This window comes from Aulonocara stuartgranti, assembly GCF_965226115.1.
Source record: "Aulonocara stuartgranti genome assembly, chromosome: 14".
NCBI lineage: Eukaryota > Metazoa > Chordata > Actinopteri > Cichliformes > Cichlidae > Aulonocara > Aulonocara stuartgranti.
In genome coordinates, this window is record NC_138950.1 from 13946510 (window position 1) to 13970327 (window position 23818).

A 23818-nucleotide genomic window follows, 5' to 3' on the forward strand; every position below is an offset into this window, starting at 1 on the left:
AAGCAATTTAAAATGTTTGGTTCAAATCATTGTCAGTGTGTACAGAGAAGGTCAGGAGCCATCTGTAAAACACAGTGGATCTCAAACACACCGCCAATGCAGTAAAACCATACCTGGATAGAAAAACACACACTATCCATCATGGATTGGCCTCCCCAGATTCTCCGGACTTCAACATCATTGAAGCAGTGTTGGATCATCTTGACAGAGAACGGAACAAAAGGCAGCCAACATCCAAAGACGACCTTTGAATGTCATTCATGAGCTATTCCTGAAGACTATTTAAAGAAATTAGAAGAAAGCTTACCTTGAGATTTCAGGCTATGTTGAAGAATAAAGGTGGCCGTAGCAATTGGTGACTTTTAAGCTCATTAGTATTGTACAAACTCTGTTTTTGGCCTAAGTACTGCTTTTCTATTCTATTCAGTTTTGCAAGTTTTAATAAATCGCTGCCCTTATTTGCCATTTTTCTAGCAGAACACAAAGAAAGGTGGACCTTTATGCAGTACTGTGATTTAGTGCAAGCTTGAAGGAAGAAGGTGCTGTGTGAATGTATATAAAGTTTTAAAGAGGACATAGAACTGGGCGTTTTTTCTCTCTCTGGCTACACGGTTTTATTTCAGGTTGTTTCGTTTAATATTCTCCTCACTGACGTCTGTGTTTCCTCCACCGCGATGAGAATTACAAACATGTTTTATTCACATTTTTTAAGTATTGACACAAATGAATCACTGATGCTGTTTTCTTTTCTAGAACATCAATAATTAAAGTATGTTTCCGTCGATGAAACTTTGCTGTTGATGAAATGTTGCTTTTTGGTGAGAAAACAGCTTATTTAATATGGCATGACAAGAATTTCAAAATGGAGTGAAAGAGAATAAAAGTGTCCCTTTTTAATTGAAGTCAAGCTTCTTGCACATCACACGTGTAACACAGCAGCAACTCGTGATCCACGAGAAGACCAAGAGACGTTTTACAACTGTAATCAGACGGTGCCTGTGGTTTTTGCGAGTGCATTAACATTTTCTTTTCTATAATTCTCTCACTTCCAGTCGAGACAGACACGGGTAACGGCACCTTTTGATGGTGAAAGTTGAAAAATGAGGTGTGGATTCTGAGATTTATACCGAGTGCAGCATTAAATATTGAAGTTGCCTGCTCAACACGGCCCAGAGTAGAACTTATCAGTGCTGGAACATTTTCTTTCAAGAAATTCTTGAAAGAGTTTGCCTTAGATGGAGCAGAAACATTGAGCTTTGAAAGGATTGTTTGGTTGAGTGCCTCAGATTATGACTGCAATTCAACCACCTCCTCTGCTGCATTTTGAAGTTGGTCATAACCAATAGTGAGGCACAAAGTTAGAGTTCTCTGTAGCGTGCTGACACAGTGGATGAGTGCAGTCCCCATTGCATTCAGCTGGTTGGGGAGCACGCTCCACTTGTTACACCCTCCACCCTCGCCCCTCTGACTTTCTTGCTCCTGTTTTCTGCACAGACTCCACGGAGAACATCATGCTTGAGGTCAGTCCTCAGAAAGAGCTTAAAGAGGGAGACAACTTGACTTTGAAGTGTGTGGCAGATGGTAACCCAGCTCCTACCAGCTTTAACTTTCACCTTAAGGTATCTCATTAAAAGCTTTGAAATTCCTTCTGTTCATCCAAACTAGTGCTTACTTCATCTAAAATGTATTTATTCAGTCTTTTATCCTCAGCAACGTAAATGAAATGCTGCTGTTTTCACTGTTTTTGCAGGGGGAGCTGGTGACCGTGGAAAACACGGATACCTACACCATCGCGAATGTCTCACGCGACGCCACCGGTGAATACAAATGCTCCCTAACTGATGACACGTCCATGGAAGCGACCAGGAACATCACCGTCACCTGTAAGAAGACAAAAATAATCATTTCTCTAGAAGTAGAAATTACTGCAATTTTACCCCACACATCTGCATCTGTATCCAAATAATTATCTTTTCTCCCTGCAGTCTTATTTGTTATGAAAGTCCTAATATCTCTCTTTGCAAGACTGTCTTCTTCTGATTTGGGGAGAAATTGTTGTGTCAGCCGCACTGCTTCTAATAAGCTGCATCTGCAGGGCTGTGAGCCAAGTGCAGAGTTATATGGTTAACAACAGAAATGTTTTGACCCTTAACAGGCCTCTGAACCATCTTTCTGCCATCCTCTCCTCTTTTCAGACTTAGACATCAATTTAAGCCCCTCTGGGAATATTGTCAAGCGCGCTGGCGAAGCCTTGAATCTGAGTCTTCAGATTGATTCTTCCGGAAAGGCAGAGGTCTCCTGGACAAAGGTAGAAGTGATCTTTTATATAACAAAGCTCCAATCATTGGGGTTTGTGCTTGTTATTGACAGCGCCGATATTCTCTTGGATTTATTTCAGAATAATGCTAAACTGGGCAAACAGCCCAACTTTACCAAGCTCGGTTACTCGGACTCTGGTCGCTATGAGTGGACGGTGACAGTTGGACACATCACCCGGACAGCTTCTTTTGATCTTACTGTCGAAGGTAAGGGTTTGAAGAAAAGTCTTACGCAGGGAGAGAAAACTGGTACCACTCTGTCTCATATTTGAAGTTAGTTAAGGTATGCAGCCAACAGGCAGTTTGTGAAGTTTAAGAATGGATGGAACAGCCTGACTTTGTCTAAGGGTAAAAACTATCAGCTTAAAGCTAACGCATTAATTAAATATGCGTTGTTGTTTTTTAATTCATATAAAAATCAGTGGTTAAAAAAGTTATTTTAACAGTTTAATCAGACTCCAGATGGTTACTCGCAGCTACATCTTGTTTTTACACTTTATTTTCTGTACAAATTTTGAAAAATAAACAAGACAGAGCATGCTAATTGCTGATTTTTGGAGGCACTAGTGGGATTATTTTCCTTTGGACTGGCTCACTGATTTTCTTTACTTCTAGTTTTCAGCCAAATGGCTAATGACTCTAGACTCATAGGGACATGAGAGTGGTATTCATCTGCTCATCTAACTCTTGGCAGGACAGCGAATATAAAATGATTTCTCTAAGAAATTCCTTTCCTCAGTCATATTTAGATGTGCCGGTGGATCGGATTAAACCACGATAAATCGAGCTTTATAACACATGTGTTCCCTTACAGGTCCTGCAGTTGTAAAGAGCCTGTTCAAAAATCGCAGTAATGACGGCCAACATAAAGTCTTGACTTGTGAGGCTGAAGGCTCTCCAAAGCCAGCTGTTTCCTGGAGCATTAATGGCACCGTGGTATGTACCCTTTACGTGCTTGGAAGTTTACCTATTATCAGAATTGCAGGAAATTTATCCTTGGATAATTGTTGCAGTTTCTGAAGGTCATATCTATTAATTCTTCCTAACAGTACATAAAAGATTTGTTTTATGTGTTCGCTCCTCCTGTGCTGGCTAGGGATGGTATTGATAAGATTTTCACGATTACGATTCCATTTTCGATTCTGTTTAACGATTCGATTCTTTATCGATTCTCTTATTGATTCTTTTTAAAAAAGGAGAACACTAAGGTCGATTAGCTTAGAACTTTGTTTTATATCTTCTCTTTGAACAAGATAGAAATTTAGGAGTAACATGGCCTTACAAACCCAGCAGGGAGATCTTAAGAGATCCACAGCCAATGGGGTGTCACAGGGTCCCCAGGAAAAAAAATTGTAAATGTAAAATGATAAAATAAATATTCTTCTGTAGCAATAACAAAGTATAACATAAATTATTCTGTAGCAATTACACAAGAATATCTAGTAATGTCCCTGCCTGCAATTAAACACATTCACTTACCGAAAATCATCTGCTGTGGCAAATGGGTGCAAGCGTTTTATCACAAACTTAGTCTCTGCTCGGTGACATTCGTCTATCCTGGCCTGAAAGGAGACGCTACCGGTAGACTGCAGTGAGAACTGCCAGCATCTGAGGCAGCCAGACTCTGTCTCTCTCATCATGGTCACCTAAATGCACAATAATGGCAGGTTTTGTAATAAGGCAGATCGCACTAACATAATATGCACTGTTAGTTGATTATTTACCTGCCACATTAACGGGAGAGGACGTGCAAACGTTACCGCTGCTGCTGGGTTGAGATTCACGAGTCCGGAGCGGAATTAAAAACACGACATTCATTTAAGGTCATCGTGTGTTTTGTGAGCAAATGCTTTTGCATATTCGTAGCGTTTCCTCCCTTAAATGAAATATCTACTTTGCAAGTACTGCAAGTTGCCAAACTTTTGAGCGTTTGAGCTGCTTAGGCGCCCTGCCAGGTAAATGACGCTCCGCAACGTGGTGACGTCATTCGGGGCGACTGGAATCGATAAGAGAATCGTTTGGCAAACACTTCCAACCGGTTTTCGATACCCATCCCTAGTGCTGGCACAAAAGAAAATCCTCAGAAAAAAAACTGTGTCAGACTTAAAGAGCCATGAAAGGAAAAATACTGTATTACCGGTATTAGAAAACATGCATTAGCGCCACGCTTACAGTTGTGTGAAGTCTTCAGTTTATTGTCCCATCAGAACAAACTACAAGTGTTTTTTCCCCAAGATAAATGCAGGCAGTTATTGCTTCTGTTATGGCAAAGATTGCTCTGTGGATGGTGATGACATACATCTCAGAGGCTTCACAAGATTCTGTGAATTTGAACACAGCTAAAAGCAGGTCCTTCGGGATCGATGTATACCGTTAACAAAATCAAATCTTGTGAAATGGTGAAAATATCAATGTACCTTCTGGTACTCAAGGTAAACTTGTTTATGGAATCTACACCAGGGTCGTGAGCGAGATGTGTTTGTTTTTACACAGTGCGAGCATAGCTGCTGTCAGCACATTGCAAATTCAGGGCTTCTTTTTAGTAGAAAACCAAACATTTTGCTTGTTGGGTGGCTACAAGTCATTCTTGAGAGTGTTCTTGACTTGGTTATGAAGTTGAGAAAGCTTTTTTTAAACAAGGAAAGACTTTGCATTCATCCACTTTAGTTAGCTTCTGAGCTTCTGAGAAGGAATCTATGATTCCTTCTTGTTTTAAGAATGTAGCCGACTGTTGAGTTTGCCACTTGTAAAGTTTTTGCTATCGCTCTGATAGGTATGTTTTGGGGTTTTTTTTTCATCTCTTTGGACCGCATTTAGAGACTGCCAGGGGAAACTTAGGAAATGCAACACTTGGAATCATCCCCAGATCTTTCGTCTGCTTAATTTGTCATGGAATAACAAGGGAATGGGTCTCATTTGGCTGTGAAACTGCTCATCGTTCAATTGTCCAATTACTTTTGAGTCTAAAAGTGGGTGCCTGTCAGAATCATATCCATGGTGAACTCCACCACAAATAATAAAACTACCATATAAGAAAAGCTCATTTAAATGCCTGTACAGACTATTCCCCCAAAAACATCAACTTGTTTTGTTTGTTTAATTTATCATGAGATTATAATTTTAATACTGAAATCACTCAAGTGGATGAGTTCTTATATAGCGCTTTTCTATTAAGTGCTTTTCTATTAAACATTCACATGGATGGATGCATCAGAGAGCAACTTGGGGTTAGTATTTTGCCCAAGGATACTTGGCCAGGGCCAGCCAGGGATCGAACCGCCAACCTTCCAATTAGTAGATAACCACAGTAATAACAGCAGTGAAGATGACTATTGTATCTGTACCTGTATATGAAACTGCTACAGGGTGACGTCTAATTTCAGTCACAGGACAACAGAATTCATCATCATTGCCATCCAGGGTAGTTGGAAACCAGTCATGACAAGGCGATTTCTCAGTGGCACTTATGGAAAAAGTTTCCCCCCATGTGCTTGTTAACGCGCCTGTTTTCAGTCGCAGTTGGGTGTAGCAATTTATTTGTTAAAATAACAAGATGGGTATCGGCTTTAACAAATGACCTCCACACCCCGCCCTCCTCCACCTCGAGACACTCTTGAGACTGCAGTGAGGTTTTCAAGCCATATAAAATCATTCAGAATGCTTTGAGTGTTTCTGTCCTATTTTCCCTTGAAAGCATTACTCCTTTGTTGGTGAATCAATACTGGTTGTCATAGAAATTCATCCTCACAGTGGTCCTCCTATATAAGATGGCAACAGGTTTGTGCTGCAGTAACTATTTCATTGACGTCTTTAGATTACAACGTCTGAATGTCCTCTACAAAGTAGCCAATAGATGGTTTATAAGGAGAATTTAGGTCCACTTTCGGCTTCATTAAGAGCCTGATAGGGAGCAGATGGTTGTGAATATGGAATAAAAACATCAATAGAGTTGCATGAGTTTAAAACATAGTGGCATTTGTCTTACAGCGAACCTCAGTGTATCACCAGCAGAAATGTGAAGGTGTGGCTAAACAGAGGCTGTGTGCTTAAGCCTCCTACTATTGTCTTTGTCCAGAGACAGCTCTTGCTTTTCTTTACTTTTTCCCTTTTTGCTGCACAGTGAATGAATACCCCCTGTTTTGTGCATGGCAGTTTGCACTGTTAGTATTTTCCCCAGCTGTCACACTTGTGAACTTATCTGGTCCAGGCTGTTGTGGTCAGTGTTTCGAAAGAGTACATTTCTTCATTTTCCCCGAGGCTCAAACAGTATTTTCCAGCAGCCTGTCACGAGAACAAAAATTGTCTGTTTTTTAAATGGAGCCTCTTTTTTTCTTCTTCTTTTGTTTCCACAGTCTACCTGTGTGCGCACTGATAGCAGAGTCACTCAGTGAAGCGGTGTGAATTACACATAAACCTGGGGGTGTGCGCAGGATGGTTGCAGTTCTCCTCAGCCCTTTCAGTCATTGTCTAACCACGAGAGGAACCTTAAAATCTTTAATTTACTCCAAAAAAAAAATACACGGAACTCTGTCAGGAAATAAAAATGCATTTTGAAAGTAACACATTTCAGCAATTTAATCCCACCGCCCCCCATTCAGAAAAATGTGAAGACTTGAATACGGGATCAGTAATAAGTATTTACAAGAATGCAACATCCTTTTGTATATGCGGAGGATGTGCAAAGGGTGTTGGCAGTTTGTCTTTGTGTCTGGGGTTTTCCTCTGAGACTCAGGAGTCTATATCCCAGAGGCACACACGCTGTTTCTTTGTCATGCAAGGACTGACTCACTTACTGGTCCAACATCGCCCCCTCATGGTGCAAATCTTCTTCAAATCATCCGGATCAGATGTGCAACTATTAACATTTGTTTCTTCTCTCTCTCTCTCTCGTTACTCAGCTTGGTGAAAGTCCTTTCGTCAATGGAAAGATTACACACAAGATCAAAGTTGTGCCCTCTGCAAATCTAACTGTCCACTGTACAGTGACCAATAGTCTTGGCAATGATTCCAGAGCTATAAATGTGTCCTCTTGTAAGTACAAAGTCATAATTTGGTCCTTTTACCTCTGTCGGCTTCATTTTTCTTTCATGAAGTCACTAATCTGCCTTCCTAAGTGTTTTCCTACTGTTCTTACTAACTCTTTCCATCTGCATGTTAACTTGGCATCATGTTTACATGCTTTGACAAAACGACAATATTGTAGCAGGTATGTACACCAGGGTAAATCCACCCAGTTTGGGATTGTCTGTAGCGTGTGTGGAGTCACGTCGTTGCACACCAATTTGGTGGCCATAAGGGCAATTAGTTAAAATCAGTTGTTATTTTAGGATTTATAGTCCACTGATGAGTAAGCAGGAAAAAAACACTGTTAAATACACAATGTATCAAACATACACAAACACTAGTACGTCTTTCAAGAACTTTATGTATTGGTGGTAGTTGTCTATTAAAGTCCAGCCTTTTTACTCTCACCATCACTGTCTAACTGTAATTAGTGCATGCACTTAGCACTTAGTCCACACTCTTGTCTGACGGTATCCAAGTGTGTTTATATCACCATTTGTTCTCTCTTGCCTCCTCATTCCTGTGTGTTTGGGATGGCATTTCCACATCGTTCTTTTCTCTCCCCCCCCCCTCGCTCAGTGGGTGTATGTTGGGATGCTGGATTTAATCTGTTCCCTCTTGGAACCTCTTGCATGCAAAGTCGAGTAGATGTAGAGTAGTAATTTTTCAAGCTTGCTTTTTTGTTTTGTTTTTTTCCCCCCCCCTTCATTTCGGTTGGACGTTAATGTTATTTCATATCTGATTTCAGTAATTGAGGAGGTGAGAATGGATAAACAAGGTAAGTTGGCGCGGTCTTCCTTCTTGTAAAGAAACAGTAGAAAGTGGGTTGACGAAAGTCTATGGGGGAATCGAATGTTGCTCACTAAAAGACGGCTCTTTATCAAATATTTATCTTTAGTGTCACCTTGGACTGTAGAGCAGAAAAAACAATGTTTAGACAGTGCGCTTCTTTTAAATAAATATAGTTGTGAAGCAGTAGGAGGAATGGAGCTACCAGCATCCTGACAAGATGCCAACATTGTTCATAGTCCCATTGACGAGATTAAAGTGGGGACTGCTCCCATTAACATTCAAATCAATGAGTCATAATCATGCACAGTGCGGATGTGTCCATTCATCAATGCATTTAATGCACACCAGAGTATTTTTTTTTCTGTCCAGACTGGAGCAGCATACAGAAACATGACACTCACGCCTCTGATATTTCTGTTTTGTCTTTCTCTACAGATCAGTCGGAAGACAGCGACCAAACCAGATTGGTGGTTGGTGTTATAGTGGGTCTCCTCATCGCCACTTTGGTTATAGGACTGGCATACTGGGTTTACTCGAAGAAATCCAAGTAAGAAGCACATTTAAACAAAAGCTGCTACATAAAAGTGTTCATAAAATTCACCAGTAACCCAACAAGATAAAATGAACATGAGATTACTATGTTCATGCATCGTGGTTATTCTGATTTGCTAAAACGTCCTTTTCTATTTCCAGTTAAACATATTTTATTTAGATTCAAAAACATTGCATACCTGCACTTTACATGCAGGTATATGTAGTATTCATGTAGCAGAAAGTAATTATGCGCATAACGACTTGTTAGGTACACCTTAATAGTACTGGACGCCCTCCTTTGCCTTCAGAACTGCCTTAATTCTTAACAGGAAACATTCCTCTGAGGTTTTAGTCTATATCGACATGACAGCACCATGTAGGTTCTGCCAAGGTGTGCCAGGAAAAATATCTCCCACATCATTAACCCTCCACCAGCAGCCTGAGCCATTTAACAGGGCAGGATGAATCAATGCTCTGGTGTTATTTATGCCAAATTCAGACCGTAACCATCTGAACGGCGCAGCAGGAATTGAGACTCATCAGAGGAGGAAACATTTTTTCCAATCATCGGGTTGTTGTTTTCCAATTTTGGTGAGAGTTTACAAACTATAGCCTCAGGTTCCTGATCTTAGCTGACAGGAATGGCATCCAGCGTGGTCTCCTGCTGCTGTTGCCCATCTGCTTCTACATTAGGCATTTTGTTAATTGAGAGATGCGCTCCTGCATGCCTTGGTTGTAAGAACTGGTTATTTGAGTTACTGTTGTCTTCTTATCAGCTTGAAGTAGCCTGACCGTTTTCCTCTGACCTCTGGCATCACCAGGACGTTTTTGCTCAAAGAACTGCACATAACTGGAGATTTTTTTTTTTTTTTTTTCAAATTTGGGAAAACCTTAGCAGATCAGCAGTTTGTGAAATCAGACCATCTGGCATCAACAACCGAGCCACGCGCAAAGTCACTTTTAAATCACCTTCCCTATTCTGATGCCCGGTTTGGACTTCAGCAGCCATGTCTACATGCCTAAATACATAGACTTGCTGCCATGTGATTGGTTGATTAAATATTTGTATTAACAAGAAACTGAACAGGCATACCTAATGTAGCTTCTGATATGAACTCCTCTTGCCAACAACATGTATAATTCAAAAAGCAGTTCTCTACTGCTGGAATAACACTGTTTGGCATGAGGTTTTTAGTTTATAAACAAATGGATATTTGATTAAATGCTCTGTTTTAAAATATGAGATACGGACCATATGAGGATACTAAAATAAAAGCAATTAACTCAAAATTTAATTTTCATCCAAGACCAGTTAATAGAAGCAGTAATTTATTCAGCTGTTGATGTACTTGAATAAATTTTCCAATTAGCCATAGCTGAGAGTTACAAGAAAACTGATGTCGCTCTCAGATCTGTGCAGTAAATATAAAGTTGGACTTAACATTAACACTCAAAGAGACGGAAACAAGTGGCTAATGTGGAAATTTAGTTTACAAGCCAGACGAGGTTTGAGACTATTGAGTCACCGGAGCGTTGTCGGCTTTCACGCACCAGGCGCCTCAGCACTCAGCGACTGCACTGAGTAGCTGTGGTTTCTAAATGCTTCCACTTTGCAATAATAACACTTGCAGATGATTGTGGAATATCCAGGAGGAAGAGATTTCACAACGTTGGTGCAACTTGTGTTATACTATCACATAAGCACACTAAACTTCAGTGAGATCTTTATAACAAGCTCCTTGAATTCCTTTACAAATATTTATAAAGACATATTGGACAGGTGCTCTGTTTCATATACCTGTAGAACATAAACACTTGAATTAAAAGATTAGGAGATGTGGTCGAGTATTTTTGTACAACTAGAGTTTGGACACAGCCAGACTCGCCGTTTCACTATTCATCCTATTCTAACCTTGTATACGGGTAGTATTGATCTTCTAATCTTACTTTTGGCAGTTCCTTCAAATGAATTAACAAATTAAAATACATGGTAAAATAAATAAAAAAATCATTGCGGTTAATGTAGGCTTTTAAGGACTATTAAGGGCTTGGGTACCTGGGCAGTGCTCCATTTTGCTTGCTTGTTAATCAGTCTTCCATTTGCCAAATTAAAGGAGTTTGCTCTTGATTGATTGTGAACTATAGTGTAAGTACACAGCAGCTGTAGATGGATAGCTTCCCTTTAGCCTAAGTGGGCAGTTTATACCGTGAGTTCTGCACACGTGTAGTAAGCAGTCACACCGTCATATCATCATGCAAGGACCGGTTAATAAACGACTGTTTTAATCGAAACAGGCAAGGAAGCTGGAAGACCGGCGAGAAGGAGTGCGGGTCCTCCGAGGAGGAGAAAAAGCTGGAGGAGAAAGTGGAGGAAAACAGCCAAAAAGCTGAGGTGTAAAGAAACAGCAGCGATGCGAAAGGTAGAGCAAGACATTTCCACCATGCACATAAAGAGTTTGACGTAAAAAGTTGTGCAAAAAAATTAATAAGACATTTTTAATCTTTCCCTTCCAGTGAGAACGTGGAACTTTTGCACATTTCTCTTCACCTCTGTCTTTAGGGAGGGAGGGGGGGAAAGAGTGTACACTGGGATGAAGACCGTTTGGATTTGGTTTCAGGGAGAATTTTACTAAAAACAAACAAAAAAAGCATATCCAAACATCTCCCCAAGCCCATCAACCCCTCACTCCTCCCATTCCTAAAAAAAAAAGAAAAAGAAAAAAAAAAGAATGGATACTGTATGTGATATACATAGCCTGTCTGCACTACTGATACATGTGTAAACCTGTCTACTATTAGGATTCATGTTTGTTAGAATGGAAATTGGAAAGCTGAGAAAATGCAAAATCACTACTAGACCAGTTGCCTTTGATGTAAGGATGTGTAGGCCAGCGTTAGTCTGTGTTCGACTTTTTCGGCCCTCGGGACATAGCAGGGACCAAGGGACATTACTGCCATAGTTTGGTTTTTTTCTGCTTTGTTTTTTGTTATTTCACCTCATCACACTCAAACAACCTCTGCCTTTGACATCAAGGTCATAAATCCATTCACTTCTATCATTATTTCAGTTTGTTCATTCAGGTAAAAAAAAAAAAAAAGCTGAGAAATTGATAAAATCCTGAAAGGGCTAAGGGTATTAGCATTAGTTTTAGATGTTGTATATCAGCAAGGACATGATGTTTCACAAAGGTGTTTTTTAATTATTATTATTATTATTTGATTGTGTGTAACCAGGGGAGAAAATTAATTTTGCCTCGTCTTTTCGCCAACGTTCTTTACATTCAGCGTAGCCACCTAACGACACAAGCAGGTAGATTATTGGGAGAATGTATAGCACAGTTTAAACCTTCTTTTATTGGCTGTAGTTTGGCTGCACACGTGTTTTTTGTTTTTGCATGAAAGCAACATAAAGTTCACTTTCATGCTTTTCTTTAAAAAAAAATAGTAGTAAGGAACAGGTTGTTTTTATGTAACTCCTCTATGAGTTTGTGCTCCATCAGTGTTGAGGTACGAGTGTTCATTCTGTAGCTGTGGCATACTTCTGTAATCAAAGACACCCAGTGAGCGGGATGTTTGTCTTAAAGTAGCCTTTACGATATGTTTGCCTTCTTTTAAAAATCTACCTGTAACAGCTTAAGTTTGTGATGTGCACTAGGGTTCATGTTTCATGTCGAGTTTGTGTAGAATACGATGGAATACCTGCAGCTGTACATGTCACGGTTTTGGTCCCTTAAGAGCATTTAATGAATTTGAAAAAGCAACGAGGCCAGGATGTAGTTGTGACGTACGTGATTTTACTTTTCCTTTTTGCTATTTATATTGTACAAGACTAAAATATCCTGGTAGGCGCATTCAATAATGGTCACATAACTCATGTCTCGGATTTAAACCACTGATAAATTGCTTGCAGACTCTACAAAAAATGTCATTAAGTTCTGAGTCATCGGTAGTTTGCTCTGTGTCTGGTTGAATAATATATTCAGCATGTGAGAATCTCAGACCTCCAAGCTGCTGTTTGTTGCCTACCTTGTGTAAAACCATCTGATTGGAAGATTGACCAAAGAAAGTGAACATTGCCATGCAAGTATTGTAAATATCTGATGTTTGTTTTTGTACTTTTGTTTAAAATAAAGTGTACATTTGGAACAGTTATGTCCACTCAATGTTAATTATGTTGTTATCATTTTTCTCGTTTTTTCATCTGGTCATCTTTTGAAATAAAAATCAACACGGTTCGGGTCTTTCTTTTTCATTTCACTCGCACGCATACGCAGAAAACACTGACGGCACAGAGTTAATGTACAGTGACTGGTTGAGTGATAACAAATCTGTCAATACTGCAGAAAATATGCAGAAAACAAGGAAAGTGATGAGTTTTGAGGAACAGTTAATGAGACTCAGTCTTGAAATTTGAAAAATATCCCTGCATTAGACATACAAAATTACAAAACCTGACCTTTTGTTGTTATTACCAGTGGAAACTATTGTAAATATATTCAGTCCTTTCATCTGTCTTTTTAGAGGAAGGCAGGATTTAGTCCTGTTTCCATGAATTATTAAAAAAAACAGTTAAAATATTTGGCCACAAAACTTAGCAGAATTTTGGATTTGATCCAAAACCCATCTGAGATTTTGCCATGGGCAGGATCTACACAGACATTATTACTACAGCATGTCTGCAGTATCAGGTTTCCATCTCCTTCCAGAAATTGACTTTGACATTTTGGAGTAGGTGTTATGTCAGGATGAATATGGATGAACAGGTACAGTGGCACGAAAAAGGTATTGAACCCCATCCCAATTTTTTTGTGTATGTGTGTCTGTGTGTGCATCTCTTACTAAACTGTCAGATCTTAGGAATGACTTGTCTTGCTGCATAATGCAGCTGAACCTGAGCTCCAGCTCAGACCGGTGACCTGATGTTCTCCTTCAGGATTTTCTGTCAGACGCTGGAATTAATGTTTCTCTCAATTGTGGCAAGCCCCCCGACCTTGAAGCTGCAAAGCTGTCCCACAGCATTACTCTGCCACCTCCATGCATGACTGAAAGTATAATGGCCGTTTTGTTGTATTCTCTATTTAGTTTGTCAGCTCTAATGATCCCCTGTCTTCCAGTCACTTAAGCATTCTCTCAAAAGGTCTTAGGTATATTAAAGTGAACTGTAGCAAAATCCAAATGAAGCTTAATCTTCCTCTGGGTTGGCAGTGATTTACTTTGGCACACTCCCATGGAGGCCATGTTTGCCCAGTGTCTTTCAGACAGTAGAATATTGAACTTTATTGATAAGAGAAAGGCCTGAAGTTCCTCTGGTCTTCTGGGAATTCCTGTCACCCAGGTGCTGTTTGGCAAAACCTGAGAGGGCAGCCACTACTAGGAAGGCTCACTGCTGTTGCGAGGCTTCTGCATTTGAAGATGGGTCTCTAATCTGATTAGTCTCAGAGATGCAGAAACTTATTTATTAACCTCTCCTTTTTTGACATTATGATCTACTAGTTAGATCTTTTGGTAAACTTCATGCTACCGGAAAGTCCTAATTTGATTGGTAAATGCTATTTGCCAGGTGTCAGTTTGTATAGCTGATACTATATTTTAGAGTTTTGGTAACCAAGAGGATATGTGCTTTTTTGTTTTAACATATTTTATTAGATAAGCTTTGTTGCTTCAGCAGTTATTGCTTGGGTTTCATAAACTGAAGTTTATTTTATTTTTTTTAATCAGACAGTTTAGGATGAGATGCATACAAATAAAGAATACATGGAGAGGGCTTAAATATTTCAGTTAAATATTCAGTTTTGAGATCCCTTTTTTCTTCCATGTCAAAGTGAAATATTGCACTTTTCGCTTCACTGCATTTATTTCAAAGCTCCTAACATGTACCTCTGGCCTACACTTCAAATGCACAACCTATGAAGAGCACATGAAACAGGGTGTTGTGGAGTAAACTGCACAAGCTGATGTACAAGACTTCAACAGGGGGAGGACACACAGAGGCAAAGTAAAACCCAAATCTGTAATCCAGACAGGCAGAGGTCATACAAGTGTGATCAGTCAGCAAGAGTAAACTAAACCAGGAGGGCACAGGCAAAAGACTAAGTCCATAAAACAGCCCAAAAGGTCACACACACACACACACACACAGAAGTCAACAATTAAACACAAAGGATGCGAGAAAATTCCAGGAAGACTTGACTGAACAAGAAAATCTGGCAACTTGAACATGAGCAACTGCAAGTGTATACGCACACACTGAGTGTGACTAATACAACACAGATGAGGTTGACCAGAATGGACCATACAATTATTAAAGGGTTAATAATAATACACAAAGAACAATAATTAGAACAAAAAACAGGAAAGGATTTATCATAAACACGACAACATATAGCTTGATGGCATGTCAAATCTCTCACTCAGTGAACTGGACCAAAGCTTAACATAAATATCACTCTGAAGGGGAAGGGGAGGGGGGTAGCAGAAGATCTTTATTCTCTATAATATTCAGATCAGTATATTTATTAATGTGTGCTGTGCTTCTACTGATGTCTGTGTGGGTTTTATTATTGTGCTTTAGTTAAGTTGTATGTTTAGCTTCAATAAACAGAAGGGAATGAATCTGCAATTGGAGCAAGCCATCAAAGCCTGGGAGGACAGGGTCCAAGCCATGCAGGCAAAGACACATTTTATATGCCATTAACTGAAGAATGTTTACTTTAACTGATTTAAACATCAATGTGATTTTTTATACACTCTGAGGCAAGTTTATTTCTTAAATAATCACTGTCATTCACTGGTTCGTTCAATAAGACAGCAGCAGAAATCACGTGATTAGTCATTCTTCTCCTTTGCAGCACTATCTCCATCTTAACTTTGCTCGGGAATAAAGGCAACATAACAACCAACATTAGCATTTGCTGCCACCATGTGGCCAAAGATTTAACAGCAATGGGTAGTGACGGCGTCAAAGGAAAGAAAAGTTTGACGATTTTTTGTTTTTGTTTCTGTGTTTCTAAAACTAATCAGAAGTTCACCAAACGTACCACATGCAAGCTACACAAATGACTTATATGATGTTTTGAATTAACATTATTTAGTCCTAAAAATGACTTCACTTACATTGTGTTTGATGCTTCACTAACCACTGCAGTATACTAAGAAGCAAACTACAGCAAGTAGGAACACTGTGGAATAGGAAAAAGAGTGGAAATTGTAAAAGACACATTTATAAGTTGATCCACTGATAAATGAGGGACATCTGCACTTTTACAGGGAGAACATTAAAAAAAAACAACAACAACAACAAAAAACTAATGAAAAACTGGTTTTATGTCTGTCTTTAGTGGATACAGTGTTGAGAGAGTTCATGCAGATTTGTCATCTGGTGTGTTGTAACTGTATAAATAAAAAGAAGACCTGCAAAAAAAGGTTTTGTCTTTGTTTTTGAGTCACATTTGCTTGTTGAAGATCAACAGGAAGTTCAAAATAAAAATAAAGAAGACAAAAGACAAACCAACGAGGAAAGGGGCAAAGTTTCTGTGTTTCTTTTCTAAATATCGACTACATCGATTTTCTTTCCACTTCATTGTATATTTTCATCCACTTCTGCTTAAAAATATAAATTGAACCAGATTAGTGAGGCAAGTTCTATATCTACTGATCCATTTTATTCTGCTTATCCACTTTAGGGTCACAACTGGGTCTAATTGTTTCAAATTAAAGCAACAAAAATATTGATAATAAAAAGTCTTAACAGAATTAATTTCCTTGAGCCATATTGAGAATAAATGATTGCACGTGTAAATGATAATTTGTTGGCTTCCACTGTGTTTTAACTTGCCATTTGTCACATGTGATTAAACAAAAGCCCAAAGAGCACAATCACAGTACTTACTAGTGTGAAAACGTGATTCAATAACTTGGATTCAGTTCCCAGAAGCGTTTTTCGAATGCACTGATCATAATTTCATCAATTTGAGGTTCGTTATGAAGGGGAAAAGCCTAAAATTTTGAGGAGATCTCTTCCAGATTTTTATGAGTACAACTTCTGGGTGCACATACACATATTGAAATAACACAATCATTAGTGAAAATTTAAATGCAAAGCTGCAACAGTTCTTAACTAAGACCTTCAGCTGGTTTACTTTGCATCATTTGTTATGCCCTCTAAATGTTACCTGTCCTCTTTATTGATGAAACCCTTTCTCCTCATTTGAATTAATCAATTTAATCTGTGTTTTCCAAATCCCGTGGATGGCAGGTACAAAAGGTTAAAAACATGGGAAATTGTTTTCTATGTTGTTGTTGTTCCTTTTCTGTGCTGTTTGAATGTAACGTTTGGTTTGACTGTATCATGCATGAATCTTGGGAGGGATGTAGAGATCTTTGGTTTTATTTTTATTAGTGTCTCTGTAGCGATTGTTGAGGTTGAGGTCACCTCATGGCTCTAAATTGGCTGTAGGTGTGAATGTGAGAAAGGTGAGCGCTTAAAGTGACCAAACTAATATCGTGTGTTGAATCTGCAAATGTGATGCGTAGTATAAGGTGCTCTGAGAAGTCCACGAGACTAGGTAAGTGCTTTATGCCAGAGCCAGACTCCTGGTCCATTCCATTTAAGCCCATAAATTAAATATAAACTTATAGCCACTTTATTAGGTACACAGTTGAATCACTGTTGGAGGCAGCAGTAACTCAAATAACCAATTGTTACAGCAAGAGTATGCAGAAGTGCATCTCTGAACACACAATGTACAGAAGATGCAGCAGCAAAACACCACACCAGGTGCGACTCAGCTAAGAAGTGGAAACTGTGGCTGCAGGCTCACCAAAACTGGACAATAGAAGATTGGAAAAAGAGACTTGATTTCTACTGTGAGATTCAGGCGGTAGAGTCAGAAAATGGTGTAAACAACATAAAATTTTTGATCTCAAAGGAATTTTTCCACTACCTTGTTGAATTGGTGCTAAGAAAAATCAAGGCAGCTCTGATGGTCAGAGGCATCCAACACAGTAGTAGCAAGGTGTACCTAATAAAGAGTAGGTCAAACAAAACAACTTTGGACATGGCTTTTCTTTAATGCATTACTAATGTCCTGGCTCAGAGGTGGTTCTGTTTTACTTGGTGACTGCTACTGCTAGTCTGACCAAGAAGGTAAAATGAGATCATTTCATATCTCAGTATTGAGGAAAAGAAGTCAGGAATGATAACAAAAAAGAGAAAAATTACAAGAAAAAGCTAAAAAAAAAAAAAAAAAAAAAAGCAAACTCATATAGGAGTGGGTAATAGAAAATGTCAGAACAGGTTGTGTTACACTTGTATTCGTATACCGGTAAATTTTCATCCTTAATCTCCACCCAGATATGTTTAACAGAATTTGTTTCTAAGTATTCAGGCATAGGATTCACCACATCAACTAACTAAGCTCATTGTTTCTCAAATGAACATATCATAAAAATGACTTTGTTTTTTTAGCCCTATCCACAAGATGCAAGAATGGACACAATATTCATCTAAATTGCTCATAGCTCTTGGAAGCCATCAAGTGACACTATCTGTCTTGATGCAGCGTCACGGTGCACCTGCAGAAACCTTGAGTATAAAAAAGACACACACAAAAGGTTATCTATGACCCAATAAATGATAACATGGTGGTGTGGTAACTGCCAGTTAATACAGAAATTAAATCTTTAATGCAGGGATTTCCTAGAGGCTAAAACATTCTTATATCCAGCAGATTTCATCTCTTTTGTATGGTTTACCTTCTTTTTCTGGTTAGATAAGATAAGATAAGATAAGGATAAGATAACTCTTTATTGTCATTGCACAGTCATCAGAATCAGAATACTTTATTAATCCCGAAGGAAATTAGGGAAATACATAGTACAATAGTACAATGAAATTGGAAAACTGTCCTACGTCTGCACTACATATAACACAACTACATTTTGGCAAGTCCCATAAAAGTGGATGGAGTAAAATCGGCCAATGGAACTTTAATTTGTGCAAAACATAAAGACAGTCCAAAGATTCACAAAAATAAGATTTCTCAGTCAGCTAGTGAACAGTCCCATATGCAGTCGTTCAGATGGCATAAATGGTCATGATTAATTATCAGTATTAGATAGGGTATCAGCAGGAATGACAGTCTTACACCATCATAGTGATGGACCCAAATGGTTTCTTCTATATTAATGGCAGACAGAAGCCCAAGGCTGCTGGGGCCATTTCCAGCACGTCTTCAGTACAAATTGGTCCTGGCTTCACAAAATGTACATGTGCTGGAGCACGTATTGAAACCAGGGGTTCCTTTACCTGCTGCATGTTTGTGAAAATCGACCCACGCTGATTTTTGGGGGAACCATTTGAGTTTTGGGGATATTTTGGAGAATTATTTAAGTGAAAACATTGATCATAAACACTGATGACTGATCATAATTAATTTTCAGTCTATAATTATATAAACTACATGTGTTCAGTTATTGTACATACTATCAGTACTCAACTCTTCCTGCTTGTCTCTTCAATGGAGCATGAGACAAAAGAGGAAAAGGAGTTTAATCACCTGCTGAAGCGCCCCTGGGGCAAACCAGCGTGACTGGTTAGGGCACTTCAGTCAAACTAATTCTATTATCTGTAAACATTTAAAGGTTTTATATGATTTTAATATCTATATGAATCCATGTTTGCGTAAATATTTATTCTTTGTATCATATTTTGTTTGGTGTTATGTATTCCAGATACGTGAAACAGGTAGAGTATGAAGGGAAAGCAGTTGTTTCCTGAGGGATTAGTGTGCTTGTGAAGTCCTGCTGTTTAACAATAAAAGCCACAAGTTGGTGCTTGAATTTTATTTCAGCCCCATGCCCCTTTGTTTAAAGCTTGATGCTACTGTCAGTTGAACTGATCATTCAGAATGGAGTCTGTTTTGTATTTTGTCACTCAACTGGATGTATGGCACACTCAGAGTCTCCTAATATGGAATCCACACAGCCAGCAGATGTCATAAGTTTACAACTTCCCTTTCATTATAATGAACTGAACCTCTTGCGACCTTTTAAAGTAAAATTCACTGCTGCGTGCAGTACATGTGTCAAGATAAATATTGCTTTAGGGGCATTTTTCAGACAATAGGTTTCGCTGTTAAATGAGTGTTTGACCTGAAAATGAGCAAATGAGCAAGCAAAACTTTACAGTTTCCCAGATGCTAGTTAAACATCCAGTTTAAAATTAGATATGCGGGCTTTATTAGAAAATTATGCAAACTCCTTGCCTCAAACTCCTTGTCTCTTGTTAAGCGCTTAACAAGAGTGATATATTATATTAACTTTGTTTATTTTGTGGTTGCAGTACTTAAGAACATTTACCAGGACTCATTATCACTGCAGTCATCTCAGTCATGGTGGCCTGTTGCTCAAACTGTTGTTGAAGACACAGACACTGGAAAGCATGTTACAAATGCACGACTCGTGATAATGACATGAGTCTTACAGCTACAGATAACTAAGTAAACTTTAAAACTTCTGCAGTAGAAATGAATTTAAATAAACTAATTTAAATTCATTTAATCTGCTTTATTTCTATAGCCTAAAAATATCACAAAACAGGCGTAACAATGAAAAATGTCAGTTACAGTTAGAAAAGGTCATTGTTTGCACTTACAGTAAGTAATTATCCCATTCCACTACACAGTCTGCTTTTGTCTCGTTGTTTAGCTGTTAAGATATCTTTAGTCAATATTTCTGTGTTTATAAAGTGTTTATTTCACGATAGTAGGAAATAAACTCCCAGACCATTCCAGTAAACTCAAGACACTAGCATGAGATTTCCTGGCTCAACTTGTTTCTCCAGCTCTGAGATGTCTGAATCTTTAAGTGTTTGTCTGTTATATGTAATCATTATTCAGACAAGTCCTGCAACTGTTACCTGCTCAAGACCTCACTGACGTACATCACCGTATGTAAATGTTCAACCACAGCTTTCTAAATACTCTTTGTTTTAAACTCTTTCTATAATACATGAGCCAATGCTTATTGTGTTAGTTTCAATTGATGTGGCTTAATATTCTACCAGGGCATGTATATGTTTGGCTTAATATAAAAGTAAACTGAAAAACTAAGTTCACTCCATGATTCAACAGCTTCTACATCTTTAACTTGAAGTAACTGTTTTCTGTATGACTTTAACAGTCTCTCACATCATTGTGGGGGGATTTTATTGCACTCTTCTTTACAATGTTGCTTCATTCATTTATACACAGCTCTCTTAAAGTCTTGCCTCTTTGACTGGGCCACTGCAGTGCCTTAATTCTTATATTTTTCAGCCATTGTGTTTTAGACCTGCAGCCATGCTTGGGAATATTCTTCTGTCTAACCCAGTTTTATCTGTCGCATTTGGCGCTAGAACACTTTGGTACACAGAGAAGTTCATGGCTGACTTAATGCTGCAAACCTAGTCCAAACCATCACGCCTCCGCCACCGTGCTCGAAAGTTGTTCTTTATGCTCATGTTTGTTTGGTTTTCCAAGAACTGTGTATTATGGTCAAACATCAAACAAACAACAACAAAGCCAAACACTTTGGTATCATCTGTCCAAGGAGATCACTTCAGAAGTTTTGTAGTTTATTCAGAGGTAACTTTGTAAACTGAAGCACTACCATGTTCTTTTCTCTACCAAGTTCCTCATAATTGTTCAGGCTTTTTCTAATTGTAGTGTCATTAACTTTAACATTTAACATAGTAACTGAGGCCTGTAGTGTGTGAGATGTAGCTCTTGGCAGTTTTGTTGTTGTTTTGTTTTGGGTTTTTTTTTTTTGGGGGGGGGGGGGGGGGGGGGGGTTGTATCACCAGACCTGCGACCATATGTTCAGGACACTCGGGTAAAGAGAGGGGCTGAGCTGTCAGTTGAGTTGGATCAGGTGGCGGGGGAGGACGCTGGACAGACCCGGTGCACCTAAGCGCGTAGTGAGGGTGTGCTGGGAAGGCCTAGCAGAGGCCCCATTCCTTGAGATCTTCAACGCACATCTCCGGCAGAGCTTCAACGGCATTCTGAGGGAGACTGGGGACATTGAGTCCAAATGGACCATGTTCAGCATCTCCATTGCCGAAACTGCTGCATTGAGCTGCAAGGTGGTTGGTGCCTGTTGTTGTGGTAACCCCCGAACCAAATGGTGGACACCAGAGGTGAAGGGAGCCACCAGGCTGAAGAAGAAGTCCTATCGGGCTTGGTTAACCTGTGGGACTTCGGAGGCAGCTGACATGTACCGACAGGCCAAGCTGAATGTGGCTCGGGCAGTGGCTGAAGCAAAAACTTGGGTGTGGGAGGAGTTCAGAGAGGCCATGGAAAAAGACTTTCGGACTGCCTCAAAGAGATTCTGGCAAACCGTCAGGCGTCTCGGGAGGGGAAAGTGGTGCTGGTATAGTGTATAGTGCTGGCGGAGCGCTGCTGACTTCGACTGAGAAAATTGTCAGGTGATGGAAGGAATACTTCGAGGACCTCCTTAATCCCACTGACACGTCTTCCGAGGAGGAAGCAGAGTCTGGGGATGAGGGGGATGACCCGCCAATTTCCGGGGGCGAGGTCACTGAGGCAGTTAAACAACTCCTTGGTGGCAGAGCCCCTGGTGTGGATGAGGTCCACCCCGAGTTCCTGAAAGCTCTGGACGTTATAGGGCTGTCCTGGTTGACAAGCCTCTACAATGTTGCGTGGAGTTCAGGGGCAGTACCCCTGGACTGGCAGACCGGGGTGGTGGTCCCCATCTTTAAGAAGGGGGGACCGTAGGGTGTGTTCCAACTACAGGGGGATCACACTCCTCAGCCTCCCTGGGAAAGTCTATGCCAGGGTGCTGGAAAGGGGAGTTCATCCGCTAGTCGAACCTCAGATACAGAAGGAACAATGCGGTTTTCGTCCTGGTCACGGAACACTGGACCAGCTCTTTATCCTCCCAAGGATACTTGAGGGCACATGGGAGTTTGTAGATGTAGCATGTAGAAAACGTGAAACAGTGATGAACATTTCCTCGAGTGGCTGGCCTACCAAAATTACTCTAAGAGCACATCAACGATTCATCCAAGAAATCACAGAAAAACTCATCTAACAAACTTCAGGCCTCACTTGCTTCAGTTAAGGTCAGAGTTCATGATTCAACAATAAACAACAAAGCAACAAAAAACATCCCAATGATCCCCAAGACCTCTGGGAAAATATATTTGGTTTACTGAAAAGACAAAAGCGGACCTCTTTGGAAGGTTTGATTTCTATTTCATCTGGTATAAAACTAGCAGAGGCTTTTGTAAAAAAGAAACTCATATGAAGAGTTAAACATGGTGGTGGTATTGTGATGGGCTGTGGCTGTTTTGCTGCTTCAGGCCTTGGACGACTTGCCCTAATTGATAGAACCATGAATTCTGCTCTCTTGCAGAAAATCCATGAGGAAAATGTCCAGAAATCAGGTTGCGCCATGAAGATCAAGGGCACTTGGGTTATGCAGCTGGACAATTTGAAATATAAAAAATAACAAAATTAGGTTTTTAGAGTGACCTAGTGAAAGTTCAAGACTAAATTTGATTGAGATTTGCATGCCCTTAAAAAAGTCGCTCATGCTTGAAAAATGCCCAACGAATTAAAACAATCTTAAAATTATTTTGTTTATCTGAAAGATGTGAATGCATGCAAAGAAGAGAAACAGAAAAAATCAGGAAGGAGGCTAATTATTTTGCTTAGCAAATAGATTTAATTAATAATTAATAAAGATGTTCAGTGAAATTTTTTTTAAAGATTCTACCTACTAACTTACCAATTTTGTGAAGTGAGGAATTCCAGCAACTCCCCAAAACTTTTTACAGTGTATGCTTTATTAAACAGTTTCATCATTTCATCATTACTGTGTCTAATAATGACTATTTTTTTTTAAACAAAGATAGATATTAAAGAAATAAAACGTTTACACGTTATTAACCTTTTGTTATTGTTATGACCATTTGTTGGCTGAGCTAGAATCTCTTTGTGGTTATATTGCTGTACAAGCTGTATCTTTAGACGGTGAAAATAACCGTCTAAAGATACAGCTAAATATTGAATCTCTTCTGGTTGATAGCAACAGGCCAAACGCGGTGGAAA

At 39.4% G+C, this 23818-nt stretch overlaps 1 protein-coding gene across 2 annotated transcripts in view; it reads left to right on the forward strand.

The window, feature by feature from the left end:
• LOC309688338 (CD166 antigen homolog) overlaps positions 1-12860 on the forward strand; it is a 51165-nt gene extending 38305 nt beyond the window's left edge. Inside the window, exons 7-16 of one of the 2 annotated variants that reach the window (XM_082504001.1) lie at positions 1495-1619; positions 1751-1883; positions 2196-2308; positions 2399-2525; positions 3133-3254; positions 7217-7349; positions 8131-8160; positions 8610-8721; positions 11004-11128; positions 11223-12860. In XM_082504001.1, coding sequence (XP_082360127.1) covers positions 1495-1619; positions 1751-1883; positions 2196-2308; positions 2399-2525; positions 3133-3254; positions 7217-7349; positions 8131-8160; positions 8610-8721; positions 11004-11106 — 998 coding nt within the window. In that variant the 3' untranslated portion in view covers positions 11107-11128; positions 11223-12860. The remainder of the gene's footprint in view (positions 1-1494; positions 1620-1750; positions 1884-2195; positions 2309-2398; positions 2526-3132; positions 3255-7216; positions 7350-8130; positions 8161-8609; positions 8722-11003; positions 11129-11222) is intronic. The other variant, XM_082504002.1, reaches the window with a different exon arrangement.
• Positions 12861-23818: the final 10958 nt, after the last annotated feature.